This window comes from Taudactylus pleione, unplaced genomic scaffold (genome assembly GCF_031769625.1).
Source record: "Taudactylus pleione unplaced genomic scaffold, aTauple2 ptg000317l, whole genome shotgun sequence".
In the NCBI taxonomy this organism is placed as follows: domain Eukaryota; kingdom Metazoa; phylum Chordata; class Amphibia; order Anura; family Myobatrachidae; genus Taudactylus; species Taudactylus pleione.
In genome coordinates, this window is record NW_028284718.1 from 398133 (window position 1) to 419245 (window position 21113).

General features: G+C 44.9%; 1 protein-coding gene across 1 annotated transcript; it reads right to left on the reverse strand.

Moving 5' to 3' along the window:
• Positions 1 to 306: 306 nt before the first annotated feature.
• Positions 307 to 17225, reverse strand: SNF8 (SNF8 subunit of ESCRT-II). Its single transcript, XM_088442788.1, has 8 exons — positions 17089 to 17225; positions 14821 to 14871; positions 13506 to 13644; positions 12428 to 12532; positions 10640 to 10712; positions 10423 to 10564; positions 10015 to 10089; positions 307 to 1007 (listed from the first exon to the last, which is right to left on the reverse strand). Exons 1-8 carry the CDS (start codon positions 17140 to 17142, stop codon positions 870 to 872), a joined length of 777 nt encoding a protein of 258 aa, XP_088298914.1. The 5' UTR covers positions 17143 to 17225; the 3' UTR covers positions 307 to 869.
• Between the last annotated feature and the right edge of the window lie 3888 nt (positions 17226 to 21113).

Genomic DNA, 21113 nt, shown 5'->3' on the forward strand with positions numbered 1-21113 from the left:
AGTGCACAGGGTTATGATGGAACCTCATATATTCTGTAGATCTTTATTAATAAAAGATTACATTATTAGTTTTATTTGGGTCTGTCACAAAAAATGGGAACTGTTTTGAACTGTTCTGTCACATTCTGTGGTGACTACAGGGTGGTTTTACCTGCTTCACACAAACCCTTCAGGATAAATTTGATGATATAAGAGTTTGATTTCTGGCTTGACTCATCATACATTGGTGGTTACAACTTGTAATTATGCTAATTATAGCAATGGATGTAATGTAATAAATTTAACTTCACTGATCCACACAAATACTTAAATAATCCAAAACTTTATTGGTAGAAAGTATAATATATTAATAAACAAGATCTGCTCATTGTCCAAATTGATATAAACCACTGCTGTTATATGTCCCATAACTCCATGTGGGATTCGTACATAACCCATTATTACATGTCTGTGTTTCCCTGGAGACTCGATAGCAAGGAGAAAGAAAACTTCAGATATTCTGCAAACTCAGTCAGTTCCAGTGTAATCTTTACACAGTTGAATAGAGGCTGATATTTGGCTGTGGTTAAACTCCGCTAATAAACTCCTCTGCTCAACAACATACATCCTGTCCACACTCTCACCTCTCCCCAGGGCAGTAGGACAGCTGCGGAAAGCAAATTGTAGCTGGGGGAAGGGTGGATAATTCAGAAAGAGATAAATGATGGACAGAAGTACTAAATAAAAGGCAGGAAATACATGTCAAATATACGTTCTCCAGTCCATATCGGAAATAACCCAACACAAAATAAAATGACTTTCCCTCAGAGGCTTTTTCTGTAGACCGATTAGTCTGAGGTAGTAGAGACTTCCTTTATTGGCCACAGGTGTCAGGGAGGTCCCTCTCTGGTCTCCTCTGGGATAATTGGTTGAGAATAAAGTTCAGTAAAGAGAGCTGGAAGCCAATACTGGGACTCCCCAGAAGCTTGTGAGTCCAGCCATGCCAAGCCTTCTTTCAGTAGATGTTCCTGTATAATCACACATGTAATAATCATTGCACCATTTCTCACCAGCCCCCAGGTTAGACAGAAATGAATCCCCTGGCTGTGCAGTTACCATGCCTTTCATTACACTAACAAGTTTGTATTTTGTGGATGTAACTATTTTAGAAAAAAAAAAGTCTAGAATCATTTAGCATGACACACTCATAGTAAAAGCTCAGAATGCACACACAGAATCAGCAAATATCTGTGAGTAGAGAAAGGCAAACAAGCAGCATGTCACTGTATTTGCATTAGGTTCATGCAGACTGATTAAACACAATAGGAGGCATTACCGACTGTTTTCTAAGGAGTTGTTGCCCTAACCAGTTCCAACTGTAATATTTTCAGTATGAATATAGAAAGTAAAAGCAAAAATCTGATGGGCTGCTATGAGTAGCACCGCCTTTTCTACACAATTACCTATAGAACATTTTTCATTAATGTCCTCCAACATTTTTGAGTATAACAATGGTAGGTAATTGGCAAAGGCATTCGGGAACACACAGTACTCATGCTTCAGCCATAGACTGGGACTCAAAGATTACCAAGTATATCACAGTACCAAGGTACACCTACAGTCTCCAGATCATCACAAAGACACATGGACAATGGTCAAGCAACAAATCAACAGCCAGTACTGCACTCTCTCCACTGGCCCCTGTATATGTACCATACTTATACTTACAAAAACAGGATGTTACAGTTGTAATAATTGTGTAACATGTAGAAGTATGGTCACAGGTCCCCAAATTCTCTCAGGAGTGAATATTAAAAATAAGTATAAAGTGCACCGTCTTCTGGACCACGTTGTATATATTTTGATCTGTCTTTGTGATCTTTACTATTTGGGGTTAACCATTAGGATTTTTAGAGAGAGAATGGAGAACAATCGAGTGTCCATTAGATTGGTCCTACAAAATGGAACCACAAATAAACCGGTGGCCAGACACAGAAAAAACATCAGGTGGCTACCTTGAAGTGTTAGATTATAGATTGGGAACCACCATGTGAGAGGGGAGGAGATCGAGCTCTAAGGTTACATAAAAGGGAAGTCGGTGGATAGATAGATTACGTGGCCCCTAGAGGTCTAAATGTGCATAATCCATTGTCAATTTTTCTATAATGGTAGTTGTATAGACAGTGAGTGGGATTCATTGTCGAGTTTCTTTTAGGGTGTTAGATTTATGCATAGTGGTTTTGTTTATGTAAGAATGTGGCTAGGGAAGAAATTGTGGCACTTTTGTAGCCAACAATAATTCATATAAGAGAAGAACATTGTCTGCTTGTTATTTTCTTTATATCTTCTATAACTCTGACTGTTCATGCATATTGTGTTTTTTGTTTTGTTTTTTGTATATTTTTATTTTATTTGGGTTGTGTGTTACAATTTTGAACTATTTAATTGGCGGTTTGTGGTAGCCAATAAGTACAATACTGGTTCACACTTATTGCTGATTCTACATTTTATATAATAATTCTGGTGGTTTTGTATGTTGTATGGAATGATGTTCTGACACATTAGTATGCTGTGCTTGGGCCCTGATATTTATGCATGCGGGTTGTTGTGTGAGTGTTCATTTTCCCAATTGGTATATATGAAGTCTCAAAGCAATCTCTGTTTTTACTATTATTGGAATAGTGAGTTTTTAATAATTTTTTGGGGGGTATTTTATCGAATGACTTGATTCTGACATCCAAAATGTCCGTGCGCTCCATGCAGACCCGCAGTGCAGAATGAGAAATAGGAAGTGAGAAACAGCTGATATGTGGTGGGGTCATGACGTGATGACCACACCGGAACAGGGATCGCAATGAAGGGGTTGCGTTCTTGGTGAGATGCATAGTATGTTACAGGGCTGCCTCACAGTGATGGCTGCAAACGTGTGGTTTTTCTTGATCCCACCCGCAGCAACATAGGTGCGTTACAGGCGTAACCTGCAATTTGTTACAGGGGCCCGGGGAGACAGAGCAGTAATGGTTGTTCATTTGTTGTTTGACCATTGTCATTTACGGAAATGCTGGATTAGTCTTGATAAAAGTTTTTGTATAAACCGAAACATCAGCATGAATTATATGAGCTGGTTGCATAAATATCTAGAGACTGCGGCATAGTCTACATTTGGGGAGTGACCAGGAGGAAATGATATATGAAAAGAGGCTGCATTATCAGTGGGCTTCACATTCAATATTGTTAAAAATATGAGATATGGTAAGAACTTACCCTTGTTATCTCTATTTCTACGAAGTCCATAGGGTTCCACAGGATACCTTGGGTATAGGTGTGACGTCAGTCGCAGGGCACCAAAGAGTTAAGCTTTCAGCCTCCCAGGATGCACTAGGTCCCCCTCCTATACCCCGCCCCCGGGCCAAGGCACCTCAGTTAGTTACCAAGCCATAGGCCGGAGGAGGAGAAGGAAGAGAGAGAACAAAGATCTGGACACATACAAGAATCACATTCTCACCAGAGGGAGACGGAAAACCGGTGACCAGAGCAAAGCCCATCTGCAGCACAGGTGCGACAGGGCGGGAGTCCTGTGGAACCCTATGGACTTCGTAGAAATAGAGATAACAAGGGTAAGTTCTTACCATATCTCATATTTTCTACTTCAGGGTCCATAGGGTATCCACAGGATACCTTGGGGATGTCCCAAAGCAGTATCCTTTAAGGGTGGGGACGCTCCTGTGCAGAAAGGAGAATCCGCCGCCCGAAGGAAGCATCCTGAGAGGCGAAGGTGTCAAACCTGTAATACCTCACGAAGGTATGGACAGAAGACCACGTAGCAGCCTTGCAGATCTGAACTGCCGAGGCACCACGTCGAGCTGCCCACGAAGGACCCACAGACCTAGTGGAATGAGCCTTCAGAGAAGGAGGGACCGGTAGGCCTTCATGAAGATAAGCTTCAGAAATAGCCATACGGATCCAGGCTGCCAAAGTTTGCTTTGAAGCAGGCCAACCCTTTTTACGGAAGCCAAAGAGGACAAACAAAGCGTCCGACTTCCTAAACGAAGAAGTGCGGTCAACATAAGTCCTTAAGGCCCGCACAACATCCAAAGAGGCCTCACCCACGGAAAGACCCGGTGAGTTAAAGGCCGGAACAACTATTTCCTCGTTAATATGAAACTGGGAAATAACTTTGGGAAGAAACTCGGGCCGAGTGCGGAGCACTGCCCTGTTCCCATAAAAAACCAAGAAAGGGGGTCTACAAGAAAGAGCCCCTAACTCAGAAACACGTCTGGCCGAAGCAATGGCCAGAAGGAAAACAGTCTTAGCTGTTAGCCATTTAAGATCCACTGAGCCCAGTGGTTCAAACGGCGGTCCTTGGAGAGCCCTCAGGACCACAGCCAAATCCCAAGGCGCCACAGGTGGAACAAAGGGCGGCTGAATGCGGAGAACACCCTGCATAAAGGTGCGCACATCCGGGATTGTAGCAATCCTACGGTGAAACCAGACAGATAGGGCCGAAACCTGTACCTTCAAAGAAGCAAGGCGAAGCCCATGATCTAGTCCCGCTTGCAGGAAGGCGAGAATCCGAGACAGACGAAACTCCCGCGGTGCATAACCTCTCGGTCGACACCACTGGAAGAACGTATGCCACACGCGATGGTATATCCTCGCGGAAGACGGTTTCCGAGCTCGTAACATGGTACGCACCACAGAGCTGGAAAACCCCCGGGACCTCAGCATGGCCGTCTCAACAGCCACGCCGTCAAAGACAGCCGAGTCAGGTCCGGGTGAAGGCAAGGACCCTGAGACAGAAGGTCCGGTCGTAGCGGCAACCGCAGAGGAATGTCCACGGACAGACCCTGAAGGTCTGAGAACCAGTGCCGTCTGGGCCACGCGGGAGCTATCAACAGGAGCGTCCCTCCTTCCTGTTTGAATTTCCGGATTACCCGTGGAAGAAGGGAGACCGGAGGGAACAGGTATGCGAACCGGAACGTCCACCGGACGGACAGAGCATCCACCAGAGACGCCCCTTCGTCTCTTGTGCGAGACCCGTACACCGGCAACTTGTTGTTGTGCCGGGACGCCATGAGGTCGATTTCTGGAAGACCCCACCTGTCCACCAGTAGTTGAAAAACGTCCGGGTGCAGGGACCATTCCCCCGGATGAACGTCCTGGCGACTTAGAAAGTCCGCCTCCCAATTGAGCACTCCCGGGATGAAGACCGCTGATATGGCCGGAAGATTGCGCTCCGCCCAAACCAGGATCCGAGAGACCTCTACGAGAGCCGCCCGACTGCGAGTTCCTCCTTGCCTGTTTATGTAGGCCACGGTGGTAGCGTTGTCCGACTGGACCTGCACCGGGCGACCCTGGAGAAACCGCTGTGCCTGCTGGAGAGCATTGAAGACCGCACGGAGTTCCAAGATATTTATTGGAAGCTCCGCTTCTGTCGGCGTCCACCTGCCCTGGAACAAGTGTGGACCCGAAACTGCTCCCCAGCCCCGAAGACTGGCGTCCGTTGTCAACAGGACCCAATTTGGAACCCAGAACGGACGTCCCTTGTTGAGGTGGGTCGTCTGTAACCACCACGTAAGGGACAGGCGAACCTCCTGGGTGAGCACAATCGTCTGGGACTTCAGAGACTGAGTCAGCCCGTTCCACTTGGACAGGATCAGGTGCTGCAGAGGTCTGGAGTGAAACTGGGCGTATTCCACCATGTCGAACACCGACACCATGGAGCCCAGTAACCTCATCGCCGAGTGTAAGGACACCCGGCGGCTGTGCAGACAACTGCGCACCCTTGACTGTAAAGCAGAGATCTTGTCCTCCGTCACGAAGATCCTTTGCTGTCCCGAGTCCAATAAGGCTCCAAGATGCAGAATCCTCCGAGACGGGATTAGAGTGGACTTCTGCCAGTTGATTAGCCAGCCGTGCCGTTGCAGCAGTGCAATGGTCAGGTCCAAGTGGCGTAACAGGAGCTCTGGAGATCCTGCCACCAATAACAGGTCGTCCAAATACGGCAACATGCGGACTCCCTGCAGCCGCAGAGAAGCCGCCATGACCGCCATCACCTTGGTGAAAACACGTGGTGCTGTTGCCAGGCCAAAAGGTAACGCCCGAAACTGGAAGTGGTCGCTGCTGATTGCAAACCTGAGGAACTGTTGATGGCGCCAAAGAATAGGGACATGCAGGTAAGCGTCCTGTATGTCCAATGACACCAAGTAGTCCCCAGGTTCCAGCGCCAGAATGATGGACCGTAGGGTCTCCATCCGAAACTTCGGGACCCGCAAAGACTTGTTGAGTGCTTTGAGGTTGAGAATCGGACGATATGACCCATTGGGTTTCTGTACCAAAAATAGATTTGAATAGAAACCCTGGCCCCTCTGGGAGAATGGAACCGCCACTATAACTCCAGCCTGGAGCATAGTGTGCAATACCTTCCGCAGCTCCGTAGCCTTGTTCCGGTCTGATGGGAGACCCGTGGTGAAGAAGTGAGCCGGGGGTCTGTGCCGGAAGGAGAGGGCGTATCCGTGGGAAACCACCTCCAGAACCCAAGTGTCTGTCGTAGTGGTCGACCAACACTGGGCGAACTGTAGCAGGCGGCCTCCCACCCTGGGATCCCCCAAAGGGAGGCCCGGACCGTCAGGCCGCAGGCTTGCCATCTGGCTTGGGGGCCGGACGTCTGGTACTCCATGCCTGCTTCCGGGGCTTGACCGATTTCTTAGGGCCAGCCTGTCGAGGAAACGACTGTGGTTTGGGCCTGCCCTGGGCCCTAGATGACCGAAAGGACGATGGTCCCGAACCAGAAGGAGCAGCGGCCGACGGGAGACAGGCAGATTTGGCTGCCGCCAGCGTGGCCACAATCTTATCCAGATCCGGACCGAAGAGAACTTCTCCGGTAAACGGCAACGCTTCCAGACCTTTCTTGGAATCTGCGTCCGCCTTCCAGGATCGCAGCCACAAGGTGCGACGAGCAGCTACCGCTGCTGAAGAAATTCTAGACACCAGAGTACTAATGTCTAGAGCCGCCTCGTTGATGTAGGTGGCCGAATCACGGAGATTGCCAATCAACTCCGCCTGATCGGCCGGACAGTCGGATTCAAAAGAAGCCTCTAATGAATCCGCCCAGCGCTCCATCGCTCTGGCAACCCAGCAAATGGCCATAGCCGGCCGTGCTGCCCCCCCAGCAAGGGAATAAGCGGACTTCAGGCAGATTTCTACCTTGCGGTCCGTAGCATCCTTAAGGGAGGACATGGATGGCATCAGCAATGTGGCACTACGGACAAGACAGGTCACGTGAGAATCCACCTGTGGAGGGGATTCCCACTTCGCAAAATAATTATCCGCGAACGGATAAGCCACCGCCAGGCGTCTCTGCGGCTGGTATCTTTTGCCAGGTTGTTTCCACGCCTCCTCTAAATGGTCCACCAACTGACCCGAAAGAGGAAAGACTGTGGCATCGCCCTTCACATCTTTGAAAAAGGCATACTTAGATTTAGCCGCTGGGGGAACTTCGTCCTCAATCACCAAGGCTGTGCGGACCGCCCGAATAAGTCCAGGAATATATACTTTGGACTTAGCATCAGCGTCCTTAGTATGGAGAGGTTCCTGATCGTAAGGATCTAGAATCTCCCCATCATCAGACGTCCCTTCGTCATCCTCATAAGGAGCGGACAGAGACGCCACCGGCCTTTTATGAGACCGCATCACAGACTCCCCTTGCAACACATCCGACAAGTGCTGTACAGAACTCGTCAGGGAGTTAACCCACGCTGGCTCCTGAGAACCCGGGAGCGGGGAAATAGGGAGACTGTGGGGTACCACCAATTGTCGTGGGAACCCCTGCATGGGTGACGACACCACAGACTGCTGGGACAAACCCATCGGAGTAAACGCGGGCTGCGGAGCTAACTGGCCCACTAAAGCTGTTAACGCCTGAGCGAAACAAGCCCAGGGCGGCTCCTGTACCGGTGCTGTAACCGTAATAGGCCGCGCCATGGACAAACACTGCCGGCAAAGGCCCTCCGCGCTACCCTCCCCCTCCGCTAACGGTACTTTGCACGTGGTACACTGTAGCCGGAGGGGAAAATCACTTTCAGACATGATGGCACCACGTATGTGACCTCTCTCACCAATTAAGTATTAAATAGGCGAGAGACCACCCTGCAGCACCGCACCGCAAGGGCTTTAGCAGAAAGAACAGGGACAGTAATAAAGCTGACAGTTTAGAGAAGAAAAGATTACAGGCAGCAGCGCTAGCACAGTCACATACAATGCAGAAAAATAACAATTCCTGCACTAACAGCGCTGATCACTCAACTACACAGACACAGGGCCTGGTAGGACACAGCGCTGCATACACAGACCTGACCACAGCGGAGGAGAGGTATGCGGGGGGACCCAGACCACGATGCTTCCGTCCAGCGCTTCCAGCAGCGTTCACCATGCGTTCTGGAGAAGATGGCCGCCGAGGAGCAGAGAGGAGGCTGGCCTGGGGGAGGAGCGCTGCCACAGGACCAGTCGGCAGCATGCAGAGAGGGCTGTGTGCAGCGGGGGAGGCGCCGGCTGTGAGACAGGGAAGGCGCGCTCCCCTGGCATGCATTTAACCCCTGGGACGCCGCAGCGCTACCGCTCTGCTGCGGTCCGCTGTCCCAGGGGGTAGTGGAAGCGCAGGTTGGTCGCCTGGCTCCACGCTGCAGCCAGTCCCCAGGGAGCCCCCTGCCTGGGGACTTAGGACCATGTGATCAGCGGGGACCCACCGCGGGACCCCGCTGCTTACCTCTGTCCCCCTTGAATCCGGCCATGGTCCGGAGCATCTGGGGTCACCGCTAGCTGTGACCCCAGACGCCCACCAGCATCCCCGGATCAGTACCGGCGTTCTGGTACCGGCGGGGTGTAGGGAAGACAGCATGGACGTCAGGACTGACTGTCCATGCTGTTCATCCAGATGTGCAGCCACAGCTGCATGAAGAATAAGCTTCAGGGGCTCTTCTAGCCCCCACTCCAACAGGTGCACCCGACTCCGGCCGGGCACCAAACTAAACTGAGGTGCCTTGGCCCGGGGGCGGGGTATAGGAGGGGGACCTAGTGCATCCTGGGAGGCTGAAAGCTTAACTCTTTGGTGCCCTGCGACTGACGTCACACCTATACCCAAGGTATCCTGTGGATACCCTATGGACCCTGAAGTAGAAAGAGCCAAGGTTTTTGTTTGGACGTATAATATAACCAGGAGGAAACATATAAGGGTTAATTGGTAGCTGCCGTCTGTAAGATATGAGAATAATTACTATTACATTATTCATAGGTACACTGAAGTACCATTGCCTGTCTGTTATTTTAAAATAATTTACTAAATAACTATTTATCTGTCTGCTGCACCAGTCTCAAGGCTTCCCACCCATACTCAAGGACAGTTACTATATACACCAATTTTGCACATCTACATTGGCAATCACTTAGTGGAGGCTAATTGATGGAATTCTGTACTGGCACCATGTAAATGATACAGGGATTATACAAAGTAACCCAAAATGACGCTAATTATGTCAGGTACAATGGCATGATGAAGCAGGTCTTGATATTTTCATACAGGATGACTGCTTTATTCAGGCATGGAGAATCTGAATGTTCCAGGTATATTGCTAATCTATCAAGGAATACATGCTAGGATTGCACTTCTCCTATAACAATTCTGTTGCAACATCCAACATCATCATGTCCTCAGGTCTTGTTACTAGCCCTTGTCATATTATATACATATGCATATATTTTATATATAATATTATATTAAGTTGGTCTCCTCCCTTCCCTTTTCGGGTTTTCTGTCTAATGCCAGCAGCAACATTTATAATAAAAGCAGAGAGAACAAATTGAGCTGCATTCTTGGAGTGGCACAGTGATAATAAGAATGGCCAATCGAGGATTAGTTCTAGGAGAAGGTAAGAAAGTAGTTACAACATACTTCACATGGTATAAAATGTTATGGGATGCTGTGTGTGACTTTGTGCACCATATTTTAAATGTTTACTGTTGTACAAAGAATACACTCACCAACACATGTATTGCTCTTTCTTTCTCCCAGTTCAAACTTGATTTAATTTCACTAACTGTTACATAACCATTTTTCTGCAAAACAAAAAGAAAACAGCAGAAAGTGACTTAAAAATACGAAACATTTCCGAAATACAAAATTGTCAAACTTAATTATTTTCCAAAGAGGAAAACATATAATGTACAAGTTTCTGAGCATTACATAAACACCTGTGCACAAGCACTGCATTACACAGTTTAGGGTACAAATATTTCCTGTGCACCTATTGCCTAAACACGAGGAAGCAATATTATGAGCTGAGCCAGATTATACCAAAATGCAGTTTAGTAATGCCCTAGGCTACTGCATATGTCTTGAAACATATCCATGTGGGGAGACAACTGTAAATGGTAGTTTAAAATACCAACCTCTGCCAGCTGTAAGACCACTGTGTGATCCATGTTCAGTTCTGCAGGAACTGACTGCACCAGGTAAGATCCACCCACAGGGATGATACCGAACCCACTACCGAGGACTTTTAATTTTTTGATTGCTCTGATGATATCATCTCTAAAACAAGAAATTACGGCAGTCAGACCGCTGCATCGGCGGGTTACAGCTCCCTGTAACTTAATAGATACTCACTGACTGACATCCTGAGCGAGCTTTCCTCTTCCCTTCAAAACCTGCTGGTGGAGCTCGGTCAATGTTATTAGGCCTAGAAATGAAGACTGAGAAGTTACAGATGAGCCCCATAGACTAAGGCATGCGTTTGTCTGGAGCGTCCTTTGGATGCTCTGGGCAGCACTGAAGCAGTGTTACTGGGAGCAGGGTGACGTTCCAGGGACCTTGCTAGCCAGATGCAGGGACCGTGGGGTAGTGAGGGTGCCGACCACAGGGCCCTGCGCAACCGCACTGCTTGCACACCCCTCCCCCTAAGGCCCTGGCCACGGTACACCCGTGCAGTTAAAGAAATCACTACAAATACAGTTAAGCAGCACAAGACAAAATGACTGCTATCAATGTTAGATCAGTAGACAGTACATATATTCAGTGTTATCCCCAGGATCAATTTTACGGGCGCTCACCTGGGTATTTTTACACTGGGCACTATCCTCCTCCAGGAGTTTGAAGGCAAAATCACACTGCACTTATGTTACTGTCACAGGCACAGTAAAATCTCGTCTTTAAGTGGCAGTACACGGTTTGGACAGTGGGAGCATTGCTGGACGCAATTATATCTGTGTCCAGTGTTTAGTGAAAACTGCGCTAGTTATTTAAAGACTATGATATAGTTGGTACAAATGAATACACATTTATTTAGTTACATGTAGATGCATATTAAAAACATGAAATACATATTAACCTTTTTTTTTACATAAAACCTTTATGAATCATTAGACTCAGATTCTGGATTGTAAAAAAACACATTTAAATAAAGGTAGACAATAATATATTAGTCCCCGTTTAAGCTTGCAGTACAGTATCCAAAATCAGTATAGTAATGGTGCAATAGTGTTTTAGTTTCAAGTCCCGGCAATTAGTGTTTCCAGTGTAGCCCTGGACACTATGAAAAAGATAATTATAGATGAGATCTGCTGGTTTTTAAAACATAATGTGCTCAGGTGGTTGCCCAAGTTAGAAAGCTGGCTCAAATAGTGTAATGTGACAATACCTTGGTAAGCAGAGCAGGTGGTTCTGTTGTGCTCCATCCTGGGGGTACATTTACTAAAGTTTTACTAAAGGCTTTTCCCTTTGTAGGGCCGTGTCTGAGCGTTCATTGGCTGAGAGAGGTCAGCCCCCGCCTCTCAGCCAATGAACGGCTCTCACCATTGAAGTCATAAAACAAATCGAACCAAAATTGAACCATAGTAAATATACCCCCTGGACTGCTACTCTAGGAATTTTAAGCAGTGTAAATCTTACAACTTAGCAGTTTCTTGAACAGACAAACTCACAGTTTTTAGGTTTTGTCATTATTAATAAATTATACATTTTAATTATATGCATCAGCTACTGGTTTAAGGATGATAACAATATACTAGCAGTTGAAATAACAGATACATAACCAAATGTGCTTGAATGTTTCCAAACACATTTTACCACCTTTCTCTGGCTTCCTCAGTGGGTATATTTATTATTACCAGTTATTTATATAGCACACACATATTCTGCTATTCTCTGCATATCGCCCGTACACTTGCAGCAGAGGCTGCGGGGAGGGGGGAGTGACACGCCCCCACACCCAGCGGAAGCCGCGGCCAGATTATGGTTGTTCAGTGTGTGTGAACAACCATCATCTGCAGATTTATCTGCAGATCACTTGATCTGCAGATATATCCGTCAGGTGTGTACCCACCTTTACATGTGCACTATTTGTGTTTCTACATTAAAGTAATAATACTCATAGCAAATCCAGACAGATACACTCACCTCCATTGTGGTGTTTTAGTGCCAAACAAACTTCAACTATCTGAACTCCAAGCTCATAATAAAAGTCTCCAACACCCAACATTTCTGACCAGAATCCTTTACCAGCTGGGAAAGCAAATAGTAAAATTTATTAATTGTTTTCAGCAAGATGTTGAGGCCAAAAAACGGGCGTTAATATATTCCATACAATTTTTTATGCTTAGTACTCAAACCTCCGATTCTGTTGATGAGATAAAAGGAGATAATAGGAATGTTTCCCTAACAAACTTTTACATCTGAATGGCATGTTGTAATTCCTACTTGGCATAATGGATAAATATGTACTATGTTATATATTATGCCTTACATTAATGCTATTTGTATAGTGTAACTGTTCCTTACACATAACAGTCGTAGCCATTTTGTGGAATGAACCAATATTAATGAGCATGCCTATTATCAAATCACTAGTTCTAATTGAACAAATGAAAAACTGGGTGAGGACACAAAATGTCTGCCTCTAATGTGTTGCTTACAAAGTGTTACAATCTTGTTATTCTCAGTTATAGTTACACACTATTCTATTATTTAATGCAGGGGCTTCCAATCAGCTAAAATTGAAAACTGATGTGATATGGTCTATATATTTTCTGAGAAAGGGCCTCATTCCTAGGTGGATGCAATGCCGATGTTTGCGATGTTGATTGATTTTCTTTCCTACTGCACATGCATAGAAGTCACAATGTCTATGCGTTAAGTTTCAATACCCATGGCAATCGCAGTGAGGAAATGGAGGTAGAGTGATAACCGCGCACTTTGCAGCCTTTTTCAACATGTGGCATCTGTACCAAAGATTAAGAACCATGTCCCAACATTTTTAGCTTAAAATAGGGGTTTACCTACTTTCTACCTACTCAGGAGGCGCATACTAAAATCCACGTTATCTTAACGCGGATTCTAATTTGATAGCAAAAAGGTCTGGGCCACAGATTTTTGACCTGCGGAAACTTGTACAGAACCTACTACAGCTAACGACTATATTATTTTAATTTCTTAAACAAACCCATTTTGAACTGAAGAAAAGAGTCCGTGAACTTACAGGCCAGAGGATCAACTCCAATTGTTGAACACATATCTTGAAACTGAACCCTGAACTGGGAATTCTTGCGAATTTCTTGCTTGTGTTTGCTAGCAAACTCTTCTAGGTTTGTTTTAAACATTTCTAACTGCTTGGACATCTACAATAGAGACAACAAGTACAAAAGAGTGTAAACGTAAAATTAATTATATAAAGCAAATTGACTTTGGAAATATAGGATTCATTTTACAAGTAAATCGTCAAACTAGTTATGCAAATCAGATATGGGCAATGTTTCGCTTTACAGCATCTATGAAACTATATGTGCCAGCAAGACCTGCCAAATAATGCACCTTAGTGGCTCCCATAAGTCCTCAAGCACCAATCACAGTCCAGAGGTTCTCATGTACACTGCTGCCCCCTCATATAGTACAATATTAAAACACCCCGGCCTGTGTTTTTATTTACTTATAAAACAGGGCTTAAAAATTGGGGCATGATGCCTGACACTGGGGAGCTGTGCCCCGTGTGCATCAGGACATTTGTCCTCCTTAGAGAAATATAAAAATTGTAGATTGAGAAATGTGCCCAGTGTATGCAGCCGCACAAAGCTCTGTACTGAGCACTCTGATGATATGGTCACCTACACCAATATCAAACACACACAAATGTCTTGTGCAAGTGCCTCATTCTGAAGCACCAAACTTAAACTTACTCACATGGAAACTCTGCACAGATCAGTTCCTCTCTGATCAAGCAGTCTATGGTTCTGTGGGGGCACACTAGTACTCAGAGATACTACTGTATGATTAGTATCCCCCAGAATAAATGTAGAGGAACAGCATGACAGTGAGTGATAAAGGCAGTTAATAGGATGGCAGCTTAATAAAGGAGGTTAGTGTATTATGAGGAGAGGTGGATGATAAGGGGATCAATGGAGGGGGAGGAGGGACTGAGTGTGCAATGATGCTGAGGAAGGGGGTGAGCCATTGAAAATTAGCACAGAGAATGGACTTGAAGAGGGATAGATAAGTGATAAAGAAGAGGGGATAGAGAACAGTTATGATACAGATTGAAGGAGGTGTAATGTCTGTTAGAAGAGTGAGCTATGTGTGGTCTGCAATTTTGTTAGCAGACACCATATAAAAATGTTAAAATGTTTGTGTCTAAACGTTTATTCTGGCTCCTAGATTGTAAAATATATGTTGAACCCTGTTATAAAGTCCTATATATCTCTATCAAAGCATTGCCAGGCTATACAGTATGTAGACATTGCAACAGAAGGGATTAATGAGGACTGACTAAAAACAAGTCAATGAACTGCAGTCCTGTTCACCTGTACAAGCTGGTCCTCAGCCAAGACAGTCCCTCGCTCCTTGTACTTGGCCTGAAATGAGAGCGACAATCACATTTTCATCGTTATACAATCAATAAGTAAAATTAGTGTCAAATTCTCTCTTATGAGGCTTATGCAACTTAGTAGATATGTTAAGATTTTACAAAACACACACAAACACTAATGTTATTTCAAAACTGTGTTTGTTTTCCAATTGCAGTCCAAAGTTATTAATTGTCCCTATGTAACTGCACTGGATACGTAAGTAGTACAGTTAGGTAGGAAACTACTGTATACATGCAGCCCTGTTCAGCCATACTCTTCATGCAATACTAAATATTGTACTGCATGAAATGGATAATATGACAGCTAATACTTTAATCATTTTACAATGAGTAATATTTAATGTATTATCATATACCTTTTATTTATTAATAAAGGTTATTGTATTTCTTTTAAATTATTTTATATATATAAAAGGACCATGCAAAGGAATGAGAACAATTCAAAGTTAAACTATGTACCTCTTCAAGTTAAATGTACCTTCCAAGAATCAGGACATTAGAGCTCTCTTTCTTGGGCAGGGTAGAATTGGGTCATAAAGGTTAAGGACTGCTTAAAGCAGAGGTGGTCAAAGCGTAGATCAGGATCGACTGATCGACAGCAGACAATTGACCAGTCGATCACGATGGCTCGTCCAGAGGCATTTAGCAGCATCCAATAAGAATCAGTGTGATTCTTATTGGCTGCTGCACCGAAATGAAGCAGCGGCTGTCTCTGTCAGCTGTCACTGTGACAGCAATAGCCGATAAGAATCAAGCCGATTCTTACTGGCTGAGGCTGTTGCTTCCTGCCAAAGCCAGGTTAAGGGGGGCACAGGGGCATGACTGGCTCGAAGGTGCCAACACCACAAGGGGGAGCAGTACTGCACCCTGGACCGATCAAGGCTGGCAGGCCTGCACTGTGGCTGCTGCAGCACTGCTGGTATCGCCCACGGCTGAGGGCAGGGAGAAACTGGGAGCTCCTCTCTCTCAGACTTATTGTGGGGGGCTGGGGCAATTTAATGTATTTTTTTATGTGAGGGCCAATGTTTTTGTTTTTTTCCCTGTGGGGGCAATGTATTAAATTTTTTTATTGTGGGGGCCAATTGGTTAAACAGATTTGCATTATCCATTAGCAGATAAATTTGAACGATTTATCGTTCATCGTTCAATTTATCTGCTAATGGATAGGCTCTGAACGATAAAAAAGCGCACTCCTGCAGCCGACAAATTTGGTCTTTTGTCTCTCCAACATGTTGGTCGATTATTGTTTATCGCTGACAGATATTAGAAATATCTGTCACGGTAAACGACGAACAACTAACGATTTTTTTAATGAAAATGAAGAGAATCCTAGAAAAAAAACCCACTCCCAGAATGATGTCATGCAATATCGTTCGTCGTTTGCAAAAAACAGATATCTGTCACATCAGCCCCAGGCATTTTCAAAAGATAAATCTTTTGTTTTTCAGAAAGATCTGCTAATGAATAGGCCCCTTAAACCAATTTGTTTGAACGACCATTTTTGTCTGTTTTCCAGTGTTTAGGGACAAATGGTTGATTGTCATTTGCTCCTATAGATTTACAGATTTTGCTTCCAACCAGCCAGATTGGACAGATAATCTTATAGTGTGTAACTAGCTTTAATTATGGGGTCTATATTTAGCTTGTCAACATTTTGATTGTCAAGAAGCTATCTCCCTTAGAAACAGTCACATCTATTGCAAATTTTAGTGTGTCCTTTCTTAGCATATACTGCCATTGCACATTTACAATCTGTTAAAAGTCAAGTAAATATAAATAATGTGACTGGTAACTCCTTAATGTAATTTTCCCGATCTGTTCACATATGTGACAGCCTCAGGGTCCAAACTTTTGACACAATGTGAACAAGTACGCCAATTCAGACTGTTCACTTATGTATCCATGTTTTGTGCCACGAAGGTATTAGCGCAACGCTCCAGCGGCTGTAGAACCACATGTCCCAGCATGCCCTGCTAGCAAAGTCCATGCTGAGGTAGAGTTTTAAAGTCAGTGGTGACTCAGGCTGATGTATCAGAATGACTCTGTCAGTGAGAAGGCACCAGGGCGACACAGAAACCATCCCCCATCACAAGGATGCCACTTGATGGGTGTAAGGCACTGGGCAAAGAAAGAGGCTCCAACACATAAACGACAGCAGGAGACCCTCCCCCCGATCTCGGTTATCTATGCCCAGCCCGTTCACCTCCGCCAGCTTCTTCTTGGCTATCGCCCCCGCTCCCACCCCTCTCCGGTGCATGATTGAGCTTCACAGCAACACTTCCGCGATTTGACGTCACCAGTGTGCGACTCAGCTGTCATCCGCCGACTGCATTCACGCTGTGCTCGTTCTTAACACTAGGAGGAAACATTGTAAACGATGCTTAATATGAAGTTAAATCGTGGCGGCCATTTTTTAGGAGACCAACTCATCATCATCATTACTTGCACTGGATGACGGTGCAGTCCAGGGATTGTTACATCGCTGTTTAAAGAAAGTCAATGTTGAAAGTTTCTAGGATCAATGCTTGGGGGTTTAAGGGTTAAGGTTGACGTCATATACCTGCCATGTTGCCTCCTTTACACAGTGAGATAATACTTTTAGCCGTATTCAATTTGAGCCGAGCCGCGATACTTTTTTGCGGCCCGGACTTTTCGCCTACTTCGCCTCTTTTGCAGGCGGAAAAGTATCGCGCGCGTGCCCGCTTTACCCCGTATTCAATTTGAAAGTACGCGACAACGTGACCCGGTGAAACTTGAACAGGCGAAAAGTACTGTCATAGTTGGGGAAATCAGCCTGACACCCCCCAAAAGATGCTCTGACATGGGGTTCACTATGGTACCCCCCGATTTGGCTTGCTGAAGGTATTTGGTGTTTTTAAATAGCTGCTAAATAGTGTTTTTCTATACGTGATGCAGAATAGTATTCAGGAGTATTTTTTCCAGAAACTAACTTATCCCAGCAAACTTGGGGTACTTGAAAATGGGGGTCTGCATATTTTAAAGTTGCTAAAGTGAAGTTGTAAAAATTGTGAAAAATCCACCTGCCGCAAGCACCTGTTATCCAAAAAACACTTGGGGCATACTTGGGGACCCCCCTAGAGTCAAGTTCGCTAGTTTTGAACTTTGTACCCCAACTTTTTTTTTTTTTAAATTTGACACAGTTTACCTTTGGGGGACTGTCTGAAGGCTGCAGGGGGGTTCCCGCAACGTTGCACCCCAAAACCCCAATTCTGCACTTTTTTCCGCCTGCTATTCATAGGCGAAACTTTTTCGCCTAGTACATTGCATTGACTTTCTGCCTAGGCGGAAAGTCTTTCAAATTGAATAAGGGGTAAAAGCAAAACAGGTGAAAATTACGTCATTGGCGAAAAAGTATCGCGGATCTGGACTTTTCGCCTCAAATTGAATACGGGCCTGTGTTTCTGTTATTCACACTAATTTTCAATTGTTATAATGTGATATTTGTTATGTAAAAAAAAAAATGCCTTTTGGGGTTGTGACCTGGAATGGTGCAATGAGGGTGTAAAGGAGAACAGCTCCAACTGCTAGTAGCTTCTCACCATCTCATAGTCAGGGTACAACTGTGCTATTATTGTGATAGTTAACATAGGGTAAGAGGGAGCCCACTGACAAACTAATGGGGCTCCTCTAATGATTTAGAGAAATTTTTCAAGAAAATATAAGGTGCAGCAACTAGCCATGCATGGCCCTAAATGCAGACACTCTAACATGAGCCCTTCCACCATGTAACAATGCACTGTTCCCAAACTTCCTACTTAATTTACAATTGCAGTCACCTCTATGATGGTTACTGCCAGGGGACACAAATCGGAATTGCAATTCTGATAGGCGTTCCAGGGCAGTAACTTGGGGGTGGCTTTCGTTGGGGATATGCCGTCCTCAGGAACTGCGTTGGAATTACAGTTCCACTGGCACCTGTGGCTATATACCATCAAACCTGTTGATATGTCCAATAGTGCTGCCGAACTTTGCTCGATGGTGCTACTGTTTAGGATTATAGCATGCTGCAGTGCAGTCATCAGCCCAGCTCCAGGCTGGTGGACAATCCTAGCTGGGGTGGGCCTGTAACCACTTCCTAAAATAGTAGAAATCTCCCTGAAGAGTCTAACAATCTCCCTGATTGCACCTTACCCCCATTATGTAGCTGGTATATAGTTGGAAAAAAGAAATCAGAGATATGTACATTCAAATTGGACAGGCTTGCCTACCCTCCCGATTTGGTCGGGACCCTCCCGAATATCGGGTGCCGCACCCGACCCCCTGGAAAGGCAGGCAAGCCTCCTTGCTGCCGCCTGCCCCCCCCCGACTACCTACTAGAAACCCCCGCAGCGGGGGGACCCGATGACGCGATTCGCGCTGAAATGCGTCATCGTGGCTCTGCCCCCTACTTCACAATGCCTTTATTTTCGGCATTGTGAGGAGGGGGCGGGGCCACGATGATGCAATCATGTGGCCTCACCCCCAAAATGACCCATTGCACAGCCACGCCCCCAACTGTTTGCAGGCATTCAGCTCCCTCCCGGGAGGAGGGAGCTGAATGTCGGCAAATATGAAATTGGATCATCAGTGCCATTTCCTTGCATTGGTTATAAGGTACAAAGATGTATCAGTGTGTTTTCATCAACAAGTAGATCTTACCGAGCAACAGCTGTTTTGGGGCTCATTTACATTTGGATGTTAGTAAACTTTACGACACACCTCTCAGGTGGAACAGTACACATCCATTTTAACACTGCGCTCATAGGTGTTGCGTTCACAGTCTCCCTAAAATGCTTTTTCAGAAGTAGGCAAGTATGTGGAGAACCTGTGAAGGTTTATTTTGTTCAGTGACTTTATAGGCTGCATTGCAAAAATATAATATTACTTCAGACCTTATAATTGCTGCTTTCTCTGAATAAGTGCAGTCTTTTTTGCTTTGGAATGCTCTCCTCATCTGCTATAGCTTTGGTATACTTATTTTTTGTTGGCTATTTATTCCCCATGTACTCTTCAAGAAATTCAACAGAAATCACATTTATTTCGTATGTATGTTTTATTGTTTGCATTGTGAATACATTTTGAACGCTGGTCACTAATAGAACTTTAAACATTTCTACAGCCTCTCCAGCTGACAATACTTAAGTCCGATGACTGTGGCTATTGTTATCAATTATGGAAATCTGTGGAGACAAAATAATTTGATCAAAAACAAAGAAGGCTTGTGGTATACTCAAAATACTTTTCTTTCTACGAATAGGTGATAATATGACGTGTATAATGAAAGCAAAGAAAACTATGATTTTAGGGCTTGATTTTAGAAGGAAAGGTAAATAAATAAATCAAATTGTGTGTAAAAGCAGCATATTCATTAAAAATTGTGATCTGCTATTGAAAATAAAAACTTTCCTTATTACTGCATATACCAGCAATAAAGCATATCTTTTCAGGGGTATGTATCATGCTTCAGTCACGGGACACGGGCTCCGATAGAATCCCACTTAAAAGAAGTCAAGTTATTACTTATGCCGTACTGGCCGTATATATGCAGTGTGGTGTAGTTATGATGGGCTTTGTGTTCAGCTACAGACCACCATGGAAGTATCCCATCAGCCTGGCTGCTTCATGGAGATTTTTGGAGTAACGTCATCTTCAGTGGTGTAACCGTATGCAGACTAGCTCAGAAAACATTTTGTTTTCAGAGCTTGTTAAATTGCACTACTGCAACATCTCCATACATTGGGAACAGTGGTATGCTGTGATTTGAGTGCCAAATTCAGGACATATCTGCAATTTAACCCGCTTATTGCACTGGTAAATAATAGGATTTTTGGTACTCATTAAATCCATTTATCCTGATCCATATGAGGGGCACTGTTCACCATAGGGTGTAGAGGGCACATGTTTCTTAACTCTTTGGTTATGTGTAGAATGCTTGACTGTTAATGGGCTCTCTTTTATGGCTTTATAAAGTTTGACTGAATTCTGTTAACACTGGTAGGACGTATCCGATGTGGAGGGGAGGGGTTAGCTTACAAACAAGTGTAGTTTGATGTGCCGACTCCTTACAGCGCTCTTTACACCCCATGGTGAGCAGTGCACCCCATATTGGATGTGAGAGAAAGATACTTTACTTAAATAATTCAGAAGCTGCTGTTTGTGCATAAATTATGTGGCCGGAGGACTTGATAAATAGGCCCCAAATGAGGTGTTTTGACATCCAAGGAAAAA

Coding starts and splice junctions, on each gene's coding strand:
- SNF8 (XM_088442788.1), bottom strand. CDS start 17,142: ATGCACCGGAGAGGGGTGGGAGCGGGGGCGATAGCCAAGAAGAAGCTG. Junction 13,645..14,820: donor CTGAGGACCAGCTTGTACAG/GTGAACAGGACT, acceptor TCTCTATTGTAG/ATGTCCAAGCAGTTAGAAAT. Junction 10,565..10,639: donor CTCGCTCAGGATGTCAGTCA/GTGAGTATCTAT, acceptor TTCTTGTTTTAG/AGATGATATCATCAGAGCAA.